This window comes from Cervus elaphus, chromosome 13 (genome assembly GCF_910594005.1).
Source record: "Cervus elaphus chromosome 13, mCerEla1.1, whole genome shotgun sequence".
NCBI lineage: Eukaryota > Metazoa > Chordata > Mammalia > Artiodactyla > Cervidae > Cervus > Cervus elaphus.
In genome coordinates, this window is record NC_057827.1 from 44,760,860 (window position 1) to 44,783,398 (window position 22,539).

General features: G+C 36.2%; 1 protein-coding gene across 10 annotated transcripts in view; it reads right to left on the reverse strand.

Annotated features, from left to right (window-relative positions):
- HEATR5A (HEAT repeat containing 5A) overlaps positions 1–22,539 on the reverse strand; it is a 96,259-nt gene that overhangs the window by 55,349 nt on the left and 18,371 nt on the right. For 9 of the 10 annotated variants that reach the window (XM_043921432.1, XM_043921425.1, XM_043921428.1 and 6 more), the window contains 9 exons: positions 19,532–19,681; positions 18,663–18,837; positions 14,247–14,407; positions 12,373–12,628; positions 11,591–11,746; positions 9,942–10,192; positions 8,865–8,976; positions 5,253–5,405; positions 4,185–4,284 (listed from right to left, as the gene is read on the reverse strand). In XM_043921432.1, the coding sequence (XP_043777367.1) occupies positions 4,185–4,284; positions 5,253–5,405; positions 8,865–8,976; positions 9,942–10,192; positions 11,591–11,746; positions 12,373–12,628; positions 14,247–14,407; positions 18,663–18,837; positions 19,532–19,681 (1,514 nt within the window). The remainder of the gene's footprint in view (positions 1–4,184; positions 4,285–5,252; positions 5,406–8,864; positions 8,977–9,941; positions 10,193–11,590; positions 11,747–12,372; positions 12,629–14,246; positions 14,408–18,662; positions 18,838–19,531; positions 19,682–22,539) is intronic. The other variant, XM_043921430.1, reaches the window with a different exon arrangement.

A 22,539-nucleotide genomic window follows, 5' to 3' on the forward strand; every position in this document is an offset into this window, starting at 1 on the left:
TTAAAACATATTTTTAAACAACTCCAAAGAAATTATAATGAAATTGAAAAATACATAAAACTGGAAAAAAATGGAAATAATATATGTTAATACTTTTAGGATTGAGCAACTGGATCCTTACAGGGAAATTTATGACCTTAGCTTATATTAAACGAATTATAAGAAATTCAACAAGTTAAGCTTTCAAATTAAGGTGTTAGAAAAAGAAAAAGAATTTAAAGAAACAGGAGTACTGACAAGTGATAACTAATGAAACAGGAAACAAGTTCAACATAAGCAAAGTTACTTTTTGTATAAATGAATCAAAAAAAAACCTCTCATGAGATGGGTCAGGAAAAACAGAAGAGAAGGCATAATGGAAACTTATCAGAAACTGATGAAGGGACATGACAGTTAACAGACATTAAAGAAATAAAAGAATACTAAGAATAACTTCATGCCAAAAAATTTGAAGAGTAAGATGCAATGGGAAAATTCCTGGAAAAATCTAACAAACAAGCAAAACAAAACCCCAAGCCAGATCTCAAATAGTTAAAGCAACTAAGGAAATGAACTATGTAGTTTAAAAAAATTCCTACAAATCAAACATCAGGTCCAGACTGTTTTACAAATGGTTTCATGTGACACATAATTTCAATCTTCTAAAAGCTCCTTGTTATAAAACATTCCCCTACTTCATTCCATCAGGCTGCTGCTGCTGCTGCTGCTTTCGCTTCAGTCGTGTCTGACTCTGTGCGACCCCATAGACGTCAGCCCAACAGGCTCCTCTGTCCCTGGGATTCTCCAGGCAAGAATACTGGAGTGGGCTGCCATTTCCTTCTCCAATGCATGAAAGTGAAGTGAAAGTGAAGTTGCTCAGTTGTGTGACTCTTCGAGACCCCATGGACTGTAGCCCACCAGGTTCCTCCCTCCATGGAATTTTCCAGGCAAGAGTACCTAGCTAGCATAACATTAATGAAAACCTGAGGGGTGCAGCACAAGAAATAAAAGTATAGGGCAGTCTCACTGATTAAATATATGTGAAGAATCCCAGACATAAGCAAACCAAATCCGTAAGTTTACAAAAATGGATAACTATTTCCACGCTCAGATTATCTCAAGAATGCAACCTAGTGAAAAATTAGTCAGTAAAATTCATTACATTAAAATTATCAGATTAAACCACTTTATAAAAATCAGAACCGGACTTTCCTGGTGGTCCAGTGGTTAAGAGAATCTGGCTGCCAAAGCTCATGACACGAGTTTGATCCCTGGTCCAGGCTGATTACAAATCCCACAGGGCAATTAAGCCAACATATCATAAACACTGAAGCCCATGCTCCGCAACAAGAGAAGACACCAAAATGAGAAGCTCATGTACCGCAATTAGAGAGTAGACTCCTACTTGCTATAACTAGAGAACGTTCGCACGCAGCAACAAAGACCCAGTGAAGCCACAAATAAATAAATGAAATTTAAAAAAAAAATCAAAACCCAATGAAGCCCACTGGCTGCAACTACTGAGCCTGCGTGAGCTCTAGAGCCTGTGAGCCACAAGTACTGAGCCTGTGTACCCTACAGCCTGTGCTTCAGAGTAGCCCCTGCTCACCACAACTAGAGAAAGCCAGTGTGCAGCAATAGAGACTCAATGCAATAAAAAAGAAATTAAATAATAAAATAAAAGGCCTGTCACAAACATTATTCTTATTTGTGAAACATAAGCAGCATTCCCTTTAATAAGCCACTTCTATTCAGTTTTAAATTGTAGTCAAGTCATCTGGTTAGCACATAGGGGAGAGAGAGAACACAAATGAATATATGAATAAATACCATAAAGGGAGAAATCCTAAAGAATCTACAAATGCTTGATATAGGAAAATTAAGCAAGGTAGCTGGATATAAGGTCAATTATATTTTTTAATACACTAGCAATAAAGAGATTATACAGACACACACATTTTCACTCCCACATACTTATTTAATAAATGCAAAGAAAAATAGGAAGTAACTAGCTAGGAATAAATTTTTTTAAAGACATTAAGACTTTCACACAGTAAAATTTTACTTTGTAACAACCTCAACAATAGTAGAGGTATTATATTTATGCATATTATAAAAAGGTCAGCTATCTTCAAGTTTATCTATAGACTCAATTTAACTCCAATTAAAATTTCAACAGGAGATAATCAAAACTGCAAAAAGGCCAAATTGTGCCTAAAGATGAAAAAGGTCAAAAAGTTTGCCCAGCAGACACTAAAACTTATTATTATTATAAAGACAATGTAGTATGGGCACGGAAATGGGCAAACACATCAATGGAATATGGTAAGAAAATACAGAAACAGACTGTGCTCTGGCATTTACCAGAGAGAGGAAGCATGGATTTCTTTATTATGGGACAATATGTTATCCATATTAAAAAAGAATGAAATTGGAACCCTATGTCATCCAAACACAAAAATAAATTCCAGATGGATTAAACACAAATGTGAAAGACAAAAACCTTAAACATTTTAGAGAGGGGGAAAAAAAAAAGCATCTTTAACACCATGCAGGAATATTTTATAAATCAAAAGATAGGAAGTACTAACCAAGAAGTAAAAGACTGATAAATCTGACATTTAAATTAAGAATGTTTGCGGGGCGCAGGTTCGATCCCTGGTCAGGGAACTTAAGATTCCACAAGCCATGTGGCGCAGCCAAGAAAAAAAAAAGAATGTCTGTTAATCAAATCACTATTTTACCTAAAAATAGGTAAATATATGCATGATAAGGATTTCATAGACATAGTGAGGAACAATAAACATATAGTATGACAAAGCATCAGGAATCAGATACATATAAGATCATAACGAGATACCAATTTACACCTGCTGGATTAAACAAGAGTTGTTATCTGAGTTAAGTGTTGGTGAAGAAGTAGATTGAAGGGTACTCCCATTTACTATGGATATACATATGAAAAAATTTTGGAAAATAGTTTGGTTATTTCATTGAACAGAAGGGTAAGTTGCTGTATATTCAATTAAATATTAAACAGCAACCAAAAAGAACATACTTGCATGTAGAGGAAGTTTAGAAATATCATGTTGAGTAAAACAAGTTAAGCCTCAGAAACAATATACCATCTGTCTAGTCAAAATCAAGCAAAACTAAACAAGGAACTGTTTAGGGAAACATGTATATGTGATATACTTTTGAAAACTGCAAGAAAATGACAACTCTAAAATTCAAGATGGTGATCACCTCAAAAGTAGGGCAGAAAGAATGGTATTAAAGAGGAGCACACAGATAAAACTTCAAAAGTTATCAGTGTTCTAGTCCAGGGCCTAGCTAATTTGGGCCCACTTCCCCTTATTATTAATAAAGTTTTACTAGAACACAGCTGCATTCATTCATTCACAGATTAGCTATGATTGCTTTTTTTTTTATGATTGCTTTTAAGCTACAACAACAGAACTGAGCAGGAGCAACACAGACTGTCTGAACTGAAAAGCCTAAAATATTTACTCTCTAGTCCGTTACTGCAAACATTCATTAACCTCTGTGCCAGCGTGCTGAACTCACGGGGGTTCACTTTTACTGTTATGCTTCACAAGCCATTGTCTGAACTGTGTTTTTATTTTATAATTTTCTTCAGCTTTTTACTTTAAAATAATTATAGTTTCATAGGAAGTTGCACATGTATTTTTCCATATACATAAAACGTTGTATTATTAAACACTTTTTGGAAAGTCTTTCCCTAAACTGTACATTACATTTCATTAATTGGGAAATTATCAGTGACCATGACATAAATTGTATTTAAAAAAATATAAATTAAACATGAAAAATATGAACAACAAAAAACGGAAACTGTTAACAAGCATCTGGTTCTTAAGAACACAGAACAGCACTAACAAACCAGTAAAACGCATACCTGAAAAGGTTAACAGGCTTAATATTTACTTTCTTGGTTAAATCTGACTGTATGGAAGATACATTATCCACCAAGTAACTTTCCTTCCCTTTTAATATGTATTTTTCAAGATCCTACCCTAAAAAAAAAAAAATCATGTAACTGTTTGCCTTCCTCTACAAATGGAAAATCATTCACCAACTACAGAAATTTGGCCTCATTAATGTACTTCATAAAGTATTACATAACCAGCGGGTAACTGATTCCTATTAAAAATCTGTATCAAATCTAAATAGCGGATCCTTACTGAGTTAGCAAATCCACAGCGCAAGGAAGTGGTGGAACAAGATGCTGAATTACTTCCTCAGTAAGGAGATCACCACAGTGGGCAACAAAGCTCTTGATAGCTGAAAAACAGAACAGACCTTTACTTAGTAGAATGTAATGAAGCATGAAAAAAGCATTCAATTTTGGTACAGCATTCACATTTTTTTAAGAATAAAGAAATGTGTGAAAACCAAAAAAATTTTTGAAACTCTAGTGAAAAAAGGAAACTAGTGTTTTCTACTTCCAGTGAAAATGAAAAAACAAACAAAAAAACAAATCAAACTTCCTAGGATTACTGAGACCGAAAACCAAATCAACAAAATGTTGCTTTCTTGGGGTTTTACTCAGCCCTTAAACTCAGAAGTAGACCTTCAAGTCTACCAATTCTATACTAGTTCTGAGGAACCCAGTTGACTTTTAAGTCAGCATGTTAGGTTTTACAGATGTTACCTGAAAAACATATAAGTTTTCATAAGGAGTTATCACATATATAGAATAAAGCAAATATTTACAATTTAGACTAGTTTAAAGGAAGCACTGATTTTGGTTTTGTTTATTCATGCCATTTTTACTCTTAAAAAAGATGTTTTTTAAGAAAATGTGCTTCAGAAAAAGAGTCTGTGCTTCCATGTCTTCTCCTTAGCTCAAATTTTCAATGTGGATACTATTTTTAATGGTCTATGTATTGTAGAAGGGTACAACTTTCATATATAAATAAAAAGCTAAATAGAAACCATACTTAGTCAATATTAATTAACTTCAACCCCAGTTTTTCTGAAACGAGAAATGAATGCCCACTTAACACAAAGAAATTTTGACATTTCTCAAGTAGATCATATTATAATAAAATATCCCAAGGAGAAGAATGCTTAAATTTGGTTTTTTACATCATACTTCTGTTATAATAATTGCCAACAAATCAATTATTTCAATAATAAAAACCACCAGAAGCAGATTCTCCCCCTCAAGTTAAAACATACAAGTATATGTGAAGTTAAAAGACGGAAAAAGCCAGAGGAAAGGGAGAGAAAGACTAAACTCAACCTACCACAGAGAGCACCAGCGCGTCCTTCCAAGGTTACCTGCCACGTAAAGGAGTCTCCTCGGCTCTTTTCTGATTCTAGATCTTCAGGGGACACCGGGAAGACACACTTCCACAAGAGCAGTACTCGAGCAAGGTGATGACCGACAAATGCAGGACCTGTAATTTATTCAACTTGTCACTTGTACAAGAACCCGAACTGGTTACTCTTTAAGACCCTTCCCTCTTACAAGAAACATATTTTAATCCACTTCTGCTGGATTACTTCGTCCCTCTGGTTCCAACGAATGTACCACTGGATCAGTGACTTATCTGAAGGCACTGGAGTACAGAGATGAAAAACAAGGAACTGACAGCAAAGTCTGGGCTCTGGAGTCTGCTCTTCGACTACTGCTGTGACCTCTTTAAACCTCAATTTCTTTGCACTGTAAAATGAAGCTAGAACAACCTACACTGTTTATCTCCAAAGATTTGAGCCTAAAAAACTAATGTACCTGCATAAATGCAAAGTACTATTGTTTTGGTAACAGATAACACCGTATCCTGAGAGTAATTCTTTTAAAAAAATATTTATTTATTTGGCTGCGTTAGGTCTTAGTTGTGGCATGTGGGATCCAAATCCCTGACGAAGGATCAATCCCAGGGTCACCTGCACTAGGAGCCCAGAGTCTTAGCACTGGATCATCAGGGAAGTACCCTAATTCTAACTTTTGATAGCAACTTGCTCCAGGTCAAAAATCAGACATGATTAAATCCAAAGGGAATTTTTTTTTTAAAGATTTCAGAGCAACATTTATAAACTGAATACAGCAAAAATAAGCCATATTCACTCCTTGCTCATTACTTTCTTTGATGAAGTAGTACTAAAAACATCCTAGGACTGGGATAAAATAAGGAAACTGGAATAAGGCAATTAGGAATAAGTGACTTTAAAAGGTTTCTGTGAGTGTGCACACAGGCACACTCATATTCAGTGGGCTGTGGAAATAGAGGAAATTCTGAATGCAAAATGTAGTCAGACACCAAAAAACAAAGCAGGTATGCTGTCACTGGGAATATCCACAGTTAAAAAAACGTTTCACAGTATTTGCCTTTAAGATCTCACTAACTCAACAGTGAACAAAGTAGCATCACTTTTCAGAGAGGTATGAGGATAATTTATTTCAGAAGTGTATGTAAAGCAAGTTAATAAACGTTGAGTTTGCAGTACTTACAAAGTTAAACCAGAGTGAGTTTATTCACACCAAGAATAACACTGGATCTAACAAAAACCAAACACATGTGTAGACGCCTGCAACTGAATCAAAGGAACTAATATGGCATCAGAGAAACTGAAAAGTGTAGCAAAAAGGGGTTAAAAATGTTCACATTTGAGAAATGGATTTAAATGTGGTCTACCTGAGTTTATGTTAGTTCAGAATAGTGAATATATTAAAAATGACAATGAAAACTATAGTGAATGGTGAAGGAAATGCTGAAAATGCAAAAGAGGTGTTAAAACTGCCAGGCAAAAAATTAATAAAGCACTCAGACTGTCACCTAAATTCCACTCCACCAAATATAATCAGAGCTCCTTGGAGAAACCACTGGCTGTAAGCTGAGGCAGAAATTATGATGTAAAAGCTGAGACATCCTAGCATGCCAAAAATAAAGATGTTATCAAAAAGAACACTAGCTTCATGTTAAAAGGACATAGGGGACCTTCCCAGGTGGTACAGTGGCTAAGAATCCACCTGCAAATTCAGGGCACATGGGTTCGATCCCTGGTCGGGGAAGACTGCACATGTCATAGAAGAACTACTGGGCCCATGCACCACAGCTACTGGAGCCCGCATGCTCTAAGGTCTGTTACCCACGACTACCGAGCTCATGTGCCGCAGCTCCTGAAGCCCACGCACCTAGAACCTGTGCTCTGCAATAAGAGACGCCCCCGTGATGAGAAGCCCATGTACCACAACTAGAGAGTAGCCCCCACCTGCTGCAAGTAGAGAAAGCCCTCGCGCAGCATCAAAGACCCAGTGCAACCAAAAATAAAAAAAAAACAAAAACAAAAACAAAGGACATAGGAACCAACTAGTAGGGGCTCCCAACAACTAAAGGTAAGACAATCTGAGGATCAAAGGAAAAATGACTGCAAGGGACTGAAACACATAAATATATGAAAGTCTCTGAGTTCATAATGATACCTAAAAGCAAAATCTCACTCATCTTTGAAATCAGGATAGTAACACATTCTAAAAACAGATAATAAAGTGAAAGAATTATGTATTTTTTTAAAAAGCCCAAGAAAACAATTAAAAAAACATCAATTTTCCTATCCTTTTGGTATGTTGAATATGAATATGAACAAAACAGGATGCACTAATCCCTTATACAAAAGCTCTCTACAAGAGAGTCTTTTTCCAATGGGATTACCCTATTTTGAAAACTGTCATTCATTAAAACATTATATTTATTAAGTAGTTTATTTTCTCCTTTAATTAACCAAGAATAAAAGTTTTTTACAAAAGTAAATAAAAGCTTGACCACATTATTCCCATCACATTGTGAAACCATTGTCTATGCCAGGGGCCAACAAGCACTTCTATTAAGGCCCAGAGAGTAAACATTTTTGGCTTTGAAAGTCATACCATCTCTGCCGCAGTTACTCAATTCTGCCACTGCAGGGCCTGAACATTAGAAACAATATGTAAACTAACGATGGTGGTTGTATTTAACAAAAAGTTTATTTATGCATACTGAAAATGGACTTTCATATATTTCTCATGTATCACAAAACACTCTTTTTGTTTTTATACTATGAAAAACATAAAAACCATTCTTAGCTAATGGGCTGTATGAAATAGGTGGCAAGCCAGATTTGGCCCATAGGCTGAACTCTGAGGTAGTCCAGTAAGTCTTTTTAATCACCTCAAAAACACTACTTAAAGTGGCTCTTCATTTATGATTGCTTATTTTAATTAAGTACCTTTTAGATCAAATTACTTAAGCAGTGTCAAATGGTCAAATCCATCAAGTTTTATATCCTAAAAATAAACCAAACAACTATAAAAAGAAAATTAGAGTATAGCTTTAATAAAGTCATAAAACTGAGTTTTAAAGTTATTGGATGTAAATATAATAGTCATGATCATAAAATAATTATTAATTTTTTAATAAATACAATTTAAACGTGCCCTATCCTCATCAATGTAATCACCTTATTAGTGTCACTGATTCTCAGAACAATTACAGAACTGGATTCATGGGCTATCATATGTTCTCTTGCCTATCTTTATATTGTGGAAAAATTTATTTCGTGAAGATAGAGATGAATGATTTTGGGAAAAACCAGAGTTAAGTGTGAAAGCTGATCAAATTGGCTTATCCTACCTAAGGCTCATAAACTGGTCTTAAAGAGAATTTCAAATAAGGACATCTGAAAACATTCTGAGAATTAGATAAAATAAATATATGGTTTCTTAAGGTGTCTGCTAGGAGAAAAATGTTTATATGAATATTTAAATTCTGGTATATATCCAACTTTAAGTTAGTCTTATCAAATCATACATTAGACTATTTATATTCAGAAAACACCAAGTAGCTTGTAGTTCTGTAAGCCCCCCACAAAACTGTTACCTAAGGTCATCAGCGCAGCAATCAACAGCCATCCGGCCTGTGTGCGCTGAGCGGAAAGGCGGCTGTTTTGAGCAGCAGAACACAGCAAATCTTCTGCTAATGCCATGATAATCTATTGATATATAGAAGAACAAGGTAAAAACAAGTGTATCAGTTTATAGGTAACTTGACAAATGAAAGCAGCTAATAATAACTCCTGAAAAATTAATTCTTACACATAATAAAAGTACATGATAAAAGATAATCATTTACATACACTATACCATAGGACAATGTCATAAAGGAAACGAAGAAAAGGTAAGGTTCCCAGGATAAACACTGGTATATTAGACTGTACACAGCAACCCTGTAATTCTTTGTAGAGCTTACATGAAAACATTGTACAACTGTTCAAGCTGTCTAAAATTGGAATTGGCTTTTAAAGAAAATTTGATTATAGGAAAGTCATTTTAAAATTTTGCACACTACTGTAGCTGATAAGTCTTTCCAGAGGTAGCATGCTATATAACCATAGTTAAAAGTATTCAATAATTTCACAATGAAGCAGTTTCACAGTCAAGTGGGATTAATTTAAAGTGTTATATTTTTAAAAGTCTAAGAAATAGACAGTGTTTTAAAACAAAAGAAGGGAGAAACAGGCTATTTCACATTTATGGATAATGTATGCTTATAGAGTACATATGGGCTTCCCTGGTGGCCGAGATGGTAAAGAATCTGCCTGCAATGCGGGAGACCCGGGTTCGATCCCTTTGTCAGGAAGATACCCTGGAGAAGGGAATGGCAGAGCTGAATATATGACCAAAAAAAAAGAAAAAAGCCTTCAGGAACAAAGTATCTTACTGGAGGTATTTCTGACAAAAGGCACTAAACCCAACTCCTGTTTAAGTGTGGATATGGTATTTTTAACCATCCCTTCATTTTCCACAGTTATTACATTAATAACACTAAGTAGCAGTATAGCTGAGAGCTCAGAAGCCTGTCTTGAATGGTTCTTACTGGGTGACACACAAGAAGACAATGATGGTTTTTGGAAATGCCTGAAACGTCACTATCATATGTGAAGAATGAAATCATTACCTTGCCCTTTCCATGAGGAATTCCTAAAGGACAATGTTTCACTGCTCCAAGCAGAGCTGCCACAGCAAAACTAAAGCCAGTCACTGCTTCAGGTGAAGACTTAAGCACAGCAAGCCTTTCGAGGCAACGATCTAAGAGTGGCGTCAAGTAGGAAGGTAGTGCCACGGCAATGCAGTGTAGACACCACGCGGCTGCGAGTCGAACGGAAATGCTAGGGTGAAGAGTAACTGAGATGACATTGTCAAGGATGCCTGCAAGGACAGAATAAATAAACAATGACTCAGCTACAGAAATAAAGTTGTCATAGAACAGCCAAAAGAGTATGCGGCCACATAGATTTAAAATACATTATCTTTATCAAAAGCCAGTCAGAATTTTAAAAATTAAGTGATACATAATTATAATGTTTTGCACCCAAGAATTACTTCTACTAATACACTGCATGAAAATTGGGTTACATTAAGTCAGTAAACAAAGGAAATTTTTATTTCCCAAATAAATCAATGTTCTGCTTACTTGATCTGAGATCATTAATTTGGTACTAGAAATTAGTAACAAAAACACGTTGAGAAGAAATGTCACATCTTAGGTCAGCCTCCTTTTCTTTTAAGTCCTTTCTGGCATATTTATCTATGTAATTAGTATTCTCCCTATCCACCACATTGCTCTTACCTGAGAACAAAATGGTGAACAAAATCAAGGTTTCACTAGGTCCCAGAAGGCTACTAAGCCACCATGAAGACAGTGAAATGCAAATGCCACCAGTAAGGAGAAAAGTCTGTACTGCTACAATTCAACATACACCTTCATCATAACATGCAACAGTTCGTGTCCACTGCTACCTAACCAATATATGCCCTAAAATAAACTGCATACAAACCAAATATAATGTAAACTCTAGCTAGCAGGAATTGTGTATCACAAAGGACAAAAGCCATTAAAGATGATTTTAAATAGTAATTAGATAACAGAAGCCTATCACAAAAGGCCACATGCTATATGATTCTATTTATATTAAATCTTGTCCAGAATACACAAATCCATAGAGACAGAAAATAGATTAGTGGTTATCAGGGCTGTAGGAAAGGAAATGCGAAATGACTGCTAATGGGTGTAGGACTCCTTGGGATAATGAAAATATTCTGAAATTAGACAGTGGTGGTGTTTGTACCACTTTGTGAATACACCAAAACCACTGAACTGTGTACTTTAAGCTGGTGAATTTTACGGTATGTGAATTATCTCTCAATAATTTTCAAAGAGAAAGAAGAGAGAATGCTTAGAAGAACTTTGAGGAGGTAAATTACATGTACCATATAGAAACTAATACTTTCACTGCAGATGAAAGATATAAGTTCAGGATTACTTCTCCATTATTCCATGTTATCTTAAATATCTCCAGAAAGGGGGTTCTCTAGGTCTCCAGAAAGAAGAGACCTAGAAAACAATCTTTAGCTACAAAAGCGAAAAGAAATTAAAAAATCAAATATATACATATTTTATATAATCTTGATTATCTATATTTCATAAAATGACCCTAATAAATCCATAATAAATGAGCGATATGAAGGAGCTTTTCTTTCTTGGAGAAAAGTTGTCTAAAAGGAAAAGTGAAAACGAAGTATTCAGACTAGTCACAAACAAGATACCTGCACTTGAATCCTGTAACAAAGGCGCAGCCGTGGTGCCGAGACTGTGTATGAGATTTCCAAGTTCTTGTAAAGCACACACCAGTATATGCTGGCTGGCGGCTACATCAGCAGAGCCGAGCCGGGTTTCCAAATTACCATCACTCATTACAGCATCTGATGGAAGTAGGACAATTAACTAGGCATTTTATTTATTTAAGTTATCTATACAACTGTTTTATTAAAATGTATTATAGGCGAAAGGTATTAGGAGTAGAAACATATGAAGGTAAAAAATACCTCCACTTGATATATATGAAATCCTTGAGGCAGTAACTAAAATGCTAAAATGGGGACTTGCATCTACAGAGGAAGAACTGAACTAACATAACCAATTTAGTTCAAGCAAACTGATTATAGATGCCTTATCACTCTTTTAGCAAGTGGCCCTGAAAGGGAGAAGGCCCTGAAAGAGAGTGGACTTCAGACAGTACAAGAACTGAGATGAAACTACCTGTTTTAAAGAGAATGTATCTTAACTTGTATAGAAAGACTATGAATTCTAAGGAACTATTATCCACCATCCTCTAAGATCAGGACATCTATATAATAGATGTATTATATATATCTGTATTAGATAATTTATGTCTCATCTATCATAGACTGCTCTACTCTGAAAAAACTGACCTGTATTATAAAAGTGGCTTCTTTTGTATTAATATAATTATATACCAGTCCAGCTTTTCCAAAGGGACATTTTCTTTAGCAGTGTTTTAAAACAGACTGTCTTAGGAGATCCATACCCATAACTTTCTTTAACTTCCAGATAGCCTGGCAAATATCCTTAGCAGCAGCAATTTGAGCCTTTTCTCCAAGAAGGCCTCCAACAGTAGCTCGAAGGATAAATGAAACACAACGACGACTGCAGACAGCATCAATTTGAGTCTGGGTGGCCTTAGGGTGTGACTGTGAAACCAGGCTTAGGATATGAGAAAGAAAGGCAGCAAAATTTTTCTCTAGCCATGTTCCTCCTAGCGTTGAAATAAACACCACGTAAGCCTAAAAAATAGAAATGAGTTTTATCTTAAAAATGAAATCACTTCAATTCTGTATTAACGTCATGTCTTCCATGAAATATGCAGAATTTATTAACATTTTTTAGCTTTTCCTCATTTATGTTGCCACTTTAACTATATAAATATTGTACAGTTTTTTGTTTGTTAAGCCAAAATTGAAGTACCTAGTCTTTCAACTGAGATTTCATTTATGCTGCCTGTGTTTTATTTTGGTCAGACTGCAAGGTTTCAGGACAGCCAGTAGAGCTAGCTAATCAGTAAAATGTGCCTTTGACTTTTCCAAACAAAGCATTCAAGCTCTTTAACATTCTGAAGAAGAAAATCCAAATCAAACAAACACAATGTAAGAATTAACTATGGTCTAATACCATAACTCCAAGGGAATTCAGTTCTAGAAATCGGTAAAGAAAGTTTATAGTGATGAATCACTATTCTTTATTTTCATGAATGCTAATGGTTTGCCTTACTCTAGAGATACAGAGAGTAGTTATTTCATGCAATCTGTTTTTTAAAAACAGTTTATAGTTATGCTGGGACAGCTTTTATTTTCATGAACTCTAATATCATACAGTATAAAACAATGAGGATTATATGTGAATTAAAAAAAATATATATGTGTGTGTTTACTTTGAACCAAAATGACATTTAGAAAATAAGATAATTCAAAGAAAGAATGCAAAGACCTCTATACTCTCTTATTCAAAGACCCTTTTCCCAAAGTCTAGCTTTTTTTTTTTTTTTAATTAGTTGGAGGCTAATTACTTCACAACATTTCAGTGGGTTTTGTCATACATTGATATGAATCAGCCATAGATTTACACGTATTCCCCATCCCGATCCCCCCTCCCACCTCCCTCTCCACCCGATTCCTCTGGGTCTTCTCAGTGCACCAGGCCCGAGCACTTGTCTCATGCATCCCACCTGGGCTGGTGATCTGTTTCACCTTAGATAGTATACATGCTGTTCTTTTGAAACATCCCACCCTCACCTTCTCCCACAGAGTCCAAAAGTCTGTTCTGTATTTCTGTGCCTCTTTTTCTGTTTTGCACATAGGGTTATCGTTACCATCTTTCTAAATTCCATATAAGGTCTAGCTTTTTATGTTTTGTTTAGGATCAAGAATTTAAGCACTTAAGGAGATTATAATTCTAAAATCTTTATTTAGAAGTAGAAACCATGTAAGATAGAAATATAATATTGCCCACGCTGAATATTATGTACCTAACAGCCTAAATCTGAACTGTATAAGCACACAAAAACACAATGAAAAACATGTGAAAACACAAGACACAGAGAAGCCCAAGGCCTGGAAACAAACGAAAAAATGTTTATGTTTCAAAGGAAATAAATAAACAAGTCTCCCATTATTACAAACTGAAAATACACTGTTAAGAGCGTATTTAGCTGGCTTTGCATAAACAGGCTTCTCTTACTTGTAATCTAGCTTTTTCATAAAGTGTTTTGGCCTCACCACATCTATTTATAAACATGAGAGCATAGGTGATGCCCTGGCACAGCAGCACTTCTGCCTGGAGTCAGACACTAAAACGTCCATCAGGGCAGCTAAGAATTACATTTAGACACTGGTTTGTGATTCTAACCTGAGTAACTCCAACTCGAACATCCCTACTGACTGAACTGGTTCCTTTCAGCATATCTCCACTGGCTCGAAGAAATCCTGAACTCCCACGTAGGAACCCTGTTCCTAGTAATTCCAGAACTTCCTCCAGTGATACTCTGCGAGTGCTCTGACGTGAGGCTGCTATAACAAAGAACAAAACAAAACATGTAATTTTGTTTTACAGACTAAATGTTAATGCATAATCTTGAACAGCATGTTAACAGAAAGAAAAATAAACTAAAAATCCAAACAAAAGGCAGAATTTACAGGACATTACACACAGTAACACATAAAGTCACAAAGTGTTCAGAGGCCAAATCATAATGGACTCTGATGTATCATGTCAATGACATCTTAAAGTCTATGCCACTTTGAGATTTTGACCTACTGCTCTCTTGCCCTCAAGTTAAAAGGCTAACAGTCTTCTAAAACAAGGGGAAACATAAATAAACTGCCCTAGTTCTCCAAGAGTGAAAATGCTATAGACTTCCCCGTAGTCCAGTGGCTAAGACTCTATGCTCCCAGTGCAGGCGGTCCAAGTTCAATCCCTGGTTAGGGAACTAGATCCCACATGCCGCAACTAAGACCTGGCGCGGTCAAATAAATAAATAAATAGAAAACGCTATATAACACTTTGAAAATTCTTTTGAAATACGAAAAAGGCCAAAAATCATAATTTTATCTTTCTAAATGCTCTACAACTCTTAATGAAACTTAAAGTAACCACCACATCATGTTTTTTAAAAATTCTCAACTGCAAGTACAACTTTTGTTACATCCTCAGTCTCTAAAGAAATCAAAGCTAATATTTACTAAAACTGCTCAGTCAGTCCTTAGGCTACAGTAATTAACAGGTTAGTTAGGCAGAATGTTTTAAGTTTGTCTGCAGTTTGACATAGTTGAGTTTCTCCCTGTATCTCCTTTTAAAAAGGAAAAAGAAAAAAAAGAAAAAAAAATTTTTCACCCTTTCATTCTTCTGAAAAAATGATGGTCACAAGCTCTGATCCTCATTACCAACATAAGTCATAGGCAGTGGCAAAATAAACTTATGTTAATCCAAGTCAAGATGAACACAAAATAAATTCCTCAGCCTAAAGATGAAACAGATGAAAATCTATACTAGTACATGGAAAGAAACATTAGTGAACAGCACAAAATCCATGCCCTCACAGATCGTAAGTTCTAGAAAGGAGAGACAAGAATAAACATAACAAATGACGAACTGTCTATTAATAGTATGTCAGAGAGTGATTAAAAGCAACGCAAAAAAATAAAGCAGGTATCTTTTACGTGCAGTAAGTTCTCTGGTAGGAGACGGGCCAGGGTGTGAGGATGGTACAAGAGCAGAAGATATAGGACCTTGTTGATCATTATAATAATGATGTGAGTAAAGTAAGGTGCCAGCGGAGACCCTCAAGCAAAGCAGTAAAGGCATCTGTCACTTTGCTTCTGTGCTGAGAGAAGACTATAGAGGGGCAAACGTGGAAGCAGAAAAAACCAAAACATTAGGAGGATTTAGTAATACAACCAACAGGTGATGGTAGCTTACAACAGGCTAGATCAAGGTAGTTACAACAGGAGTCTTGGTATACATACTTATATAGTTTTAAATTTTATTAAAATAAATTTCAAAATCACAAAAAAGCTGCAAGAAGAGTAAAATAAATTCTCATGTACCCTTCTCCTAGCTTCCATATCTTCCTTATCACTTTCTCATTTTTGAAGCCTACATATATGGCTAGTTACAGTTACAAAAAAGCTCTCAATTGCATAAGTAATGCTGTAAGATTTCTCGATACATAGTATCAGAAAGAATGTCAGGCTTGATGTCAGTCTATCCCTGTGTTGGTGGTATTATCTTTGAATACATGAATCAGGTGTCTGTCAATCTTGTCGAATGTAAAATACCATTTTCCCCTTTATTATCACTATGCTACCTGTGTAGTGATACTTTCAGTTCAGTTCAGTTCAGTCACTCAGTCGTGTCCAATTCTTTGCGACCCCATGAATTGCAGCAGGCCAGGCCTCCCTGTCCATCACCAACTCCCTGAGTTTACTCAAACTCATGTCCGTCAAGTCGGTGATGCCATCCAGCCATCTCATTCTCTGTCGTCCCCTTCTCCTCCTGCCCAGCATCAGGGTCTTTTCCAATGAGTCAACTCTTCACATGAGGTGGCTAAAGTATTACTTTAAGATAGTATAAATAAACTCTAACCCATTTCGGAATGCACTGAACACTCTTATCTCCATAAACTATTACTATAATGACTACAAAAGGTCATTATCTAACATTCATTACTTCTAAATTTTTTGGTTGGCATTCCACTGCAAAAAAAAGACCTTTCCCTTCTCCTTTATTAACTTATTTTCATTACAGACTCATGGATTCCTTTTTTATTTAACATGTTATAGTCTATTTCTATCATTATTAATTCTAATATTGTCTTGGATTTGACCAGCAGAAGTGTCTTCAGAAAGCTAGCCATTGGAGGTCCCTTATTTTTTTGGCACAACAAGATATCCCAGGCTCATTCTCAGACTGTCGCTGCCCCAACCATATGAGCCACTTCCCAATGGAGCCCCAACTCTAGATAGTTTTAATACTGATAGGTAGATTAGCTATTGAGTGTGAGAGAGAAGATTCAAGGTGACTTTCCAAATTGCTGCTTGAACACCTGCAGGGATGAAGCTGTCATCAACTTAGATTAGCAAGACTGCTAACTGCAAGGAGAGCAAGTATGTATGTGTATGTATGGGGGAGGGGAGATCAAACATTCACTTGAGACAAGTCAAAACATCAAATAGACATCCAAATAGAGATGACAAACAGGCAGGTAGGTATAAGAGTGTGGGCTAAAGACATAAATCCAGGAACCCCTGATGCACAGATGGTATTTAAGCTAAGAGACTGGATGGGATCACTAGAGTGAGACCACATAAAGAGGAGAAGATCAAGGACTAGGTAATGGGTGTCTTCTTTGAGAAGACAAGGAATCATTAGAGACTGAAAAGGAATTTCTACAGAGGAGGAAAGAAAACCAAGGCAGTGTGAGGTCCTAAAAGGCAAGTGAAAAGAGGATGAGGAGGAAGATTAACTGAGTTAAATGTTGCTGAAAGCTGACTGCTGCTGTGAAGTAAGACAGCAGAGAACCGCTCACTGGCTTAGCGTGACTAAATAGTAGAACGGAAGCGGCAAAGGTTAGGGGCTTTTAAACTGTTCTGTTCAATAATACCTCTTACATGCTGAGAATAGTTCATGGCCTGGTATAAATCCTCAGTAAATACTTGTTTATTTATTGAATAAAGGATGAACACGGAGGTCATTGATGACCTTAACAAAAAATAAGTTTTTGAGAGACAACTGGAGAAAAATCTTAACCGAAGTGGGTTTCAAAGAAGAGAGAAACTAAAACCTGAGTATCAAGAACCCCTCTGAGGAACCCTGCTGCGAAGGCAAGAGAAATGGGGCTCCAGCTGCCTGGGAAGACACAAGAAAAAAAAAATTTCCTTTAAAGATGAGAGGGGGGAGAAGAGCGTGTTTTATAGGGAATGAACCAACAGAAAGGGGAAAGTTGATGGAGGAGAGGGGAGACTTCTTACAGCTATGTCCTCAAGCAGGTGAGAGGATGAGCTCTAACACATATTGAACATAAGGTTTTAATAGAAGATAATTCATCTTGATAACAGGGGGAAAGTCTTGATAACAGTGGAGCATATGCTGATAGATGCTGGAAGGTGGTAGACTTAGTAGGGGGAGCCTATGGAAGATAGGCCATCAAATGAAAGTAATAAAGGAGAACATGAAGGTATAAAATAGTTAGGAAAGTGGGACAATGAATGGACAAGGGAAATAAAAGTATGACTTAAGGTATGAACCTTAAGTTCTCAAGAAGTAATCTTTAAAAGATTCCATAAATCCCTGGCAACTTATCTAAACTGTCCAAATATAGCAAATTTTAAGTACCTGTTGTTTGGAATTATTTACATCATTGCTCCCTTATACCAATCTAGAAGATGGCAAGCCAAATGTATGTAATCAGATGCACGCTGTTTAAAAAAAAAAAAATTCTCAAGAATCAGGTCTTATTTCTTACTGGGTAACACTCCACAAGTAACTTACTCGAAAAAAAAAAAAAAAAAAGGCCATGGTGTAGAGGAAGACAATGATTGAATGAAGCACATTTATTTAAGAGTTATTTTAAGTTTTTCCTCAAACTTTCACTGAATCATTTTAATATGAACTCTGAGGACTTTGAATGTTTCCAAACTAAAATCTGTATGATATTTTGCCTCTTTTCAGAAGTAATAATGTGTAGCAGTAATGCTACGTATGTTTGTTTAAACCAACAGGGGAAAAGTTATGGAAGACATTATGAAAACAATTATATAAATTTACCTGCTCCTGGGTGTTTAGAAATTATGGCTTTAGCCAACACCGTGCCTAGTAGTTTTGAAACTGAAATCCGCACATCATAATTGGAGCCTTCAAAGGATTTAAAACATAGTGTGGCCACACTGTCCAGGTCTGTACTCCACATAAAGACAGCCTCATTCTGAAGTTCAAGGAGACACTATCCAATTGGAAAAAAAGAAATTAATGAAAAACAAAATATAAAAAAAAAAAAAAAAAGAAAAACAAAATATAAATGTCAGGTTCATATATACCTAAGTTGAAGAATCTATCAAGAGCTAACAAAAAGAATACACAAATCCAAAGTCTCTAAATAATAACTTCAGGGACAAGACAATACTTACTAAAAAGCCATAAAAATTACGCTATATAAAGCAATATGTCCACAAAGACTCATTTCTAATTCAGTGGGGTATGAAAAATGTCTTTAGAAGCTATCTGTTGGCTATGAGCAATTGTGAGACTAATTCCAACATAAACACTAACTATCTAACCCACCAGGTTAAGACAGCATGATAAAAACAAAGGTCACTTTCAAACAACACAAACCTTACAGGTAAATTTTACACACCCATAGAGAGGAGGGACAGTGGCATGGAAGGAATACTTAGGAGTCTGACAACTTGACCTCCCCACTTCTGACAATGTGCTGCTAACTACTTTTAGAACCCTGGGAAATTCACATAACCCTTGCAGCCTCGGTTTCCTCATATGTTAAAATGAGGCAGTCCCACCTCAATACCAAGGTAGCAGCTCTAAGATCATGTAGCTGTTACTAGTGTTTTCACTGGGATTAACTGATTAAGTTGTCTTTATACTAATTTTTACAAATTCTGCATATTAGACTGTTTTACCTTTGCAGCAGCACAACGAACAGCCATGGATCTATCTGTTAAGCAGGATCTAGCAGCTTTATAAACATCCCTGTGGCAAGGGGTAGCAGCAGCTCCCAGTCCATTCAGTATGTTTTGCAGACTCAGCATAATCTCATAACGACCTTGTGACTACCCAAGAGGAAAAAATTTAAGGATCAGGAATAAAAATTCACTATGAAAAAGAGCACTGAGCATTGAAATTTATCTCACATATTAGAGAAATAGTAGGATTTTAATACAAACTAATCAACCTATTCTGACATTCAAAAACATAAAAAATTTCTATTTTACACAGTGTTTACTTTTTATGCTTCCTTTGGAAAAAAAAAGCTTATGTATTTGGGTGCATCAGGTCTTTGTTATGGCATGCAGATCTTTCACTGTGGTTTGAGGATGCTCTAACTGTGGCACAGGTTCAGTAGTTGAGGCATAAGGGCTTAACCACTCTGCGGTATATGGGATGTTAGTTCCCTAACCAGGGATTGGACCTGAGTCCCCTGCCTAGCAGATTCTTAACCAATGGATCACCAGGGAAGTCCCAGTGTTCACTATTTTAAAGTGCTATTAGTATATATTATACTTCAGTACAATACAAATTTCATAGGGTTGACATGCAGATTAAATGAAATTGTATGGGAGTACCAGGCATAAAGCTTGCATGTTGTTAGGCAATCAATAAATGGTTGTTATAAATGAGGTAACATGGTACGAGTGCATGGTCTGCCACCTACTAGCTACATGTCTTTGGGCAAATCTGTTTATCTGTTAAATGGTTGTTGTAAGGATCCAATGAATTACTGCATGTCATCACTGCAGATGGTGACTGCAGCCATGAAATTAAAAGACTTTTACTCCTTGGAAGAAAAGATAACCAACCTAGACAGCATATTAAAAAGTAAAGACATTACATTGCCAACAAGGTCCATCTAGTCAAAGCTATGGTTTTTCCAATAGTCATGTATGAATGTGAGAGGTGGACTATAAAGAAAGCTGAGCGCCGAAGAATTGATGCTTCTGGAGAAGACTCTTGAGAGTCCCTTGGACTGCAAGGAGATCCAACCAGTCCATCCTAAAGGAAATCAGTCCTGAATATTCATTGGAAGGACTGATGCTGAAGCTGAAACTCCAATCCTTTGGCCACCCGATGCGAAGAACAGACTCATCTGAAAAGACACTGATGCTGGTAAAGACTGAAGGCAGGGGGAGAAGGGGACGACAGAAAATGAGATGGTTGGATGGCATCACCAACTCAATGGACATGAGTTTGAGTAAACCCCAGGAGTTGGTGATGGACAGGGAGGCCTGGGGTACTGCAGTCCATGGAGTCGCAAAGAGTTGGACACAACTGAGTGACTGGACTGAACTGAACTACTTAGAACAGTGTCTGACACACAGTAAATGCTCAGAATTGGCTCAGATGGTAAAGTGTCTGCCTACAATTCGGGAGACCTGGCTTCAGTCCCTGGGTTGGGAAGATCTTCTGGAGAAGGAAATGGCAACCCACTCTAAAGTATTCTTGCCTGGAAAATCCCATGGACAGAGAAGCCTGGTAGGCTACACTCTCCACAGCGTTGCAAAGAGTTGGACACGACTGAGCGACTTCACTTTCACTTATTGGCCTGAGTATTTTAACTCAGAAGTTTAAAGTCTGGATTTAGATTTTAAAAGATCTGGGTATGAATCCTGGCTCTGAACCTTAGCAACGATGTGCCTTTAAGCTGTTCTTACTTATTTCTTCAACTATAAAATGAGGATAAGGAACTTCCCTGGTGGTCCAGTGGTTAAGACTCTGGGCTTCCACCTTAGGGGCACTGGTTCAATCCCTGGCCCGGGAACTAAGATCCCACATGCTACATACCATGGCCAAAAATAAATAAATAAAAATAAAACGAGGATAAGATGAATCCCATAGAGCCAATAAATAAGCCCCTGTGGGGAAATCATTTACCATAGTGCCTAGCACACAGTAAACACTCAAGAAATAGTACCTGTTTGTATATCTCAGGAAGTTAAGGCTACTATAGGTAAGCTAACATCAATATCATTTTCATAGTAATGTTATTAATTTTTATTCAAAGGGGCATAATAGTGAGTAATTAAAGGTGGACATAACAAAATGAGTCCTAATGGGAAACTTAACTTTTTTTTTCAAACACCACCAGTTTCAAATACTGTCTATCACTATGAGTGTGTATCAAAGGTGGAAATCCCTTTTGATATTTCCAAAACATTGTGGTACTGATGAATCAACTAAATCATAAAGGTTATAAAGTGGAGGAGCAATAAAAGACTTAGCAAGAACTTAAAATTTTCTGACACTTATAGAGTAATTCTCTGTTAACCATGACCCCTAAAAAGTATAGCTTTATCAATGGAGCTAAGAGAAAAAAAAAGTTTAAAGTGGACACACTTCAGTAAAAAAAAGTTTTTACAGACACATCCTTTTAAATAAAACCATGTTTATGGATGTTAATATCTCTTCCTTAATCATCTTTTTCAATCTTTGTGAAAGCTACTACTGCTGAGAAGTAATCTGCTGAGTTGATTTTCTCACCAGTTTTATATTATGGATTTCACTTCTCTGTAAAGTTCTAGGATCAGTTACATTCTTCTTGAAATTTGGCATATTTTATACTTGAATTTTCCCATGTTTTATCCTGATATAGTTAAAGAAAGGTGTGTGACAGGCCTGCATTTTTACAAATTTTCTAGACTTCTTCAAAGTAATGTAAGAATAAGAACTAGTGTGATTTTTTCAATATTTAAAGGTGCTGAGTTATCCTTAAATATGAGGGACCACAGATTTAAAATTTTTGATATACAAACTTACAAATGCTTTTTGTATGAATCTCAAAATGTGAATGGTAAAACTTTAGTTGGCAAAAAATTACAGTATATCTTAGAAGTCTGATAAACACAAAGGGTGTTTCACAATGGTAAATGATACCAACAAATCAGTGAGGCCAAGGCTGAGAATATATTCACCC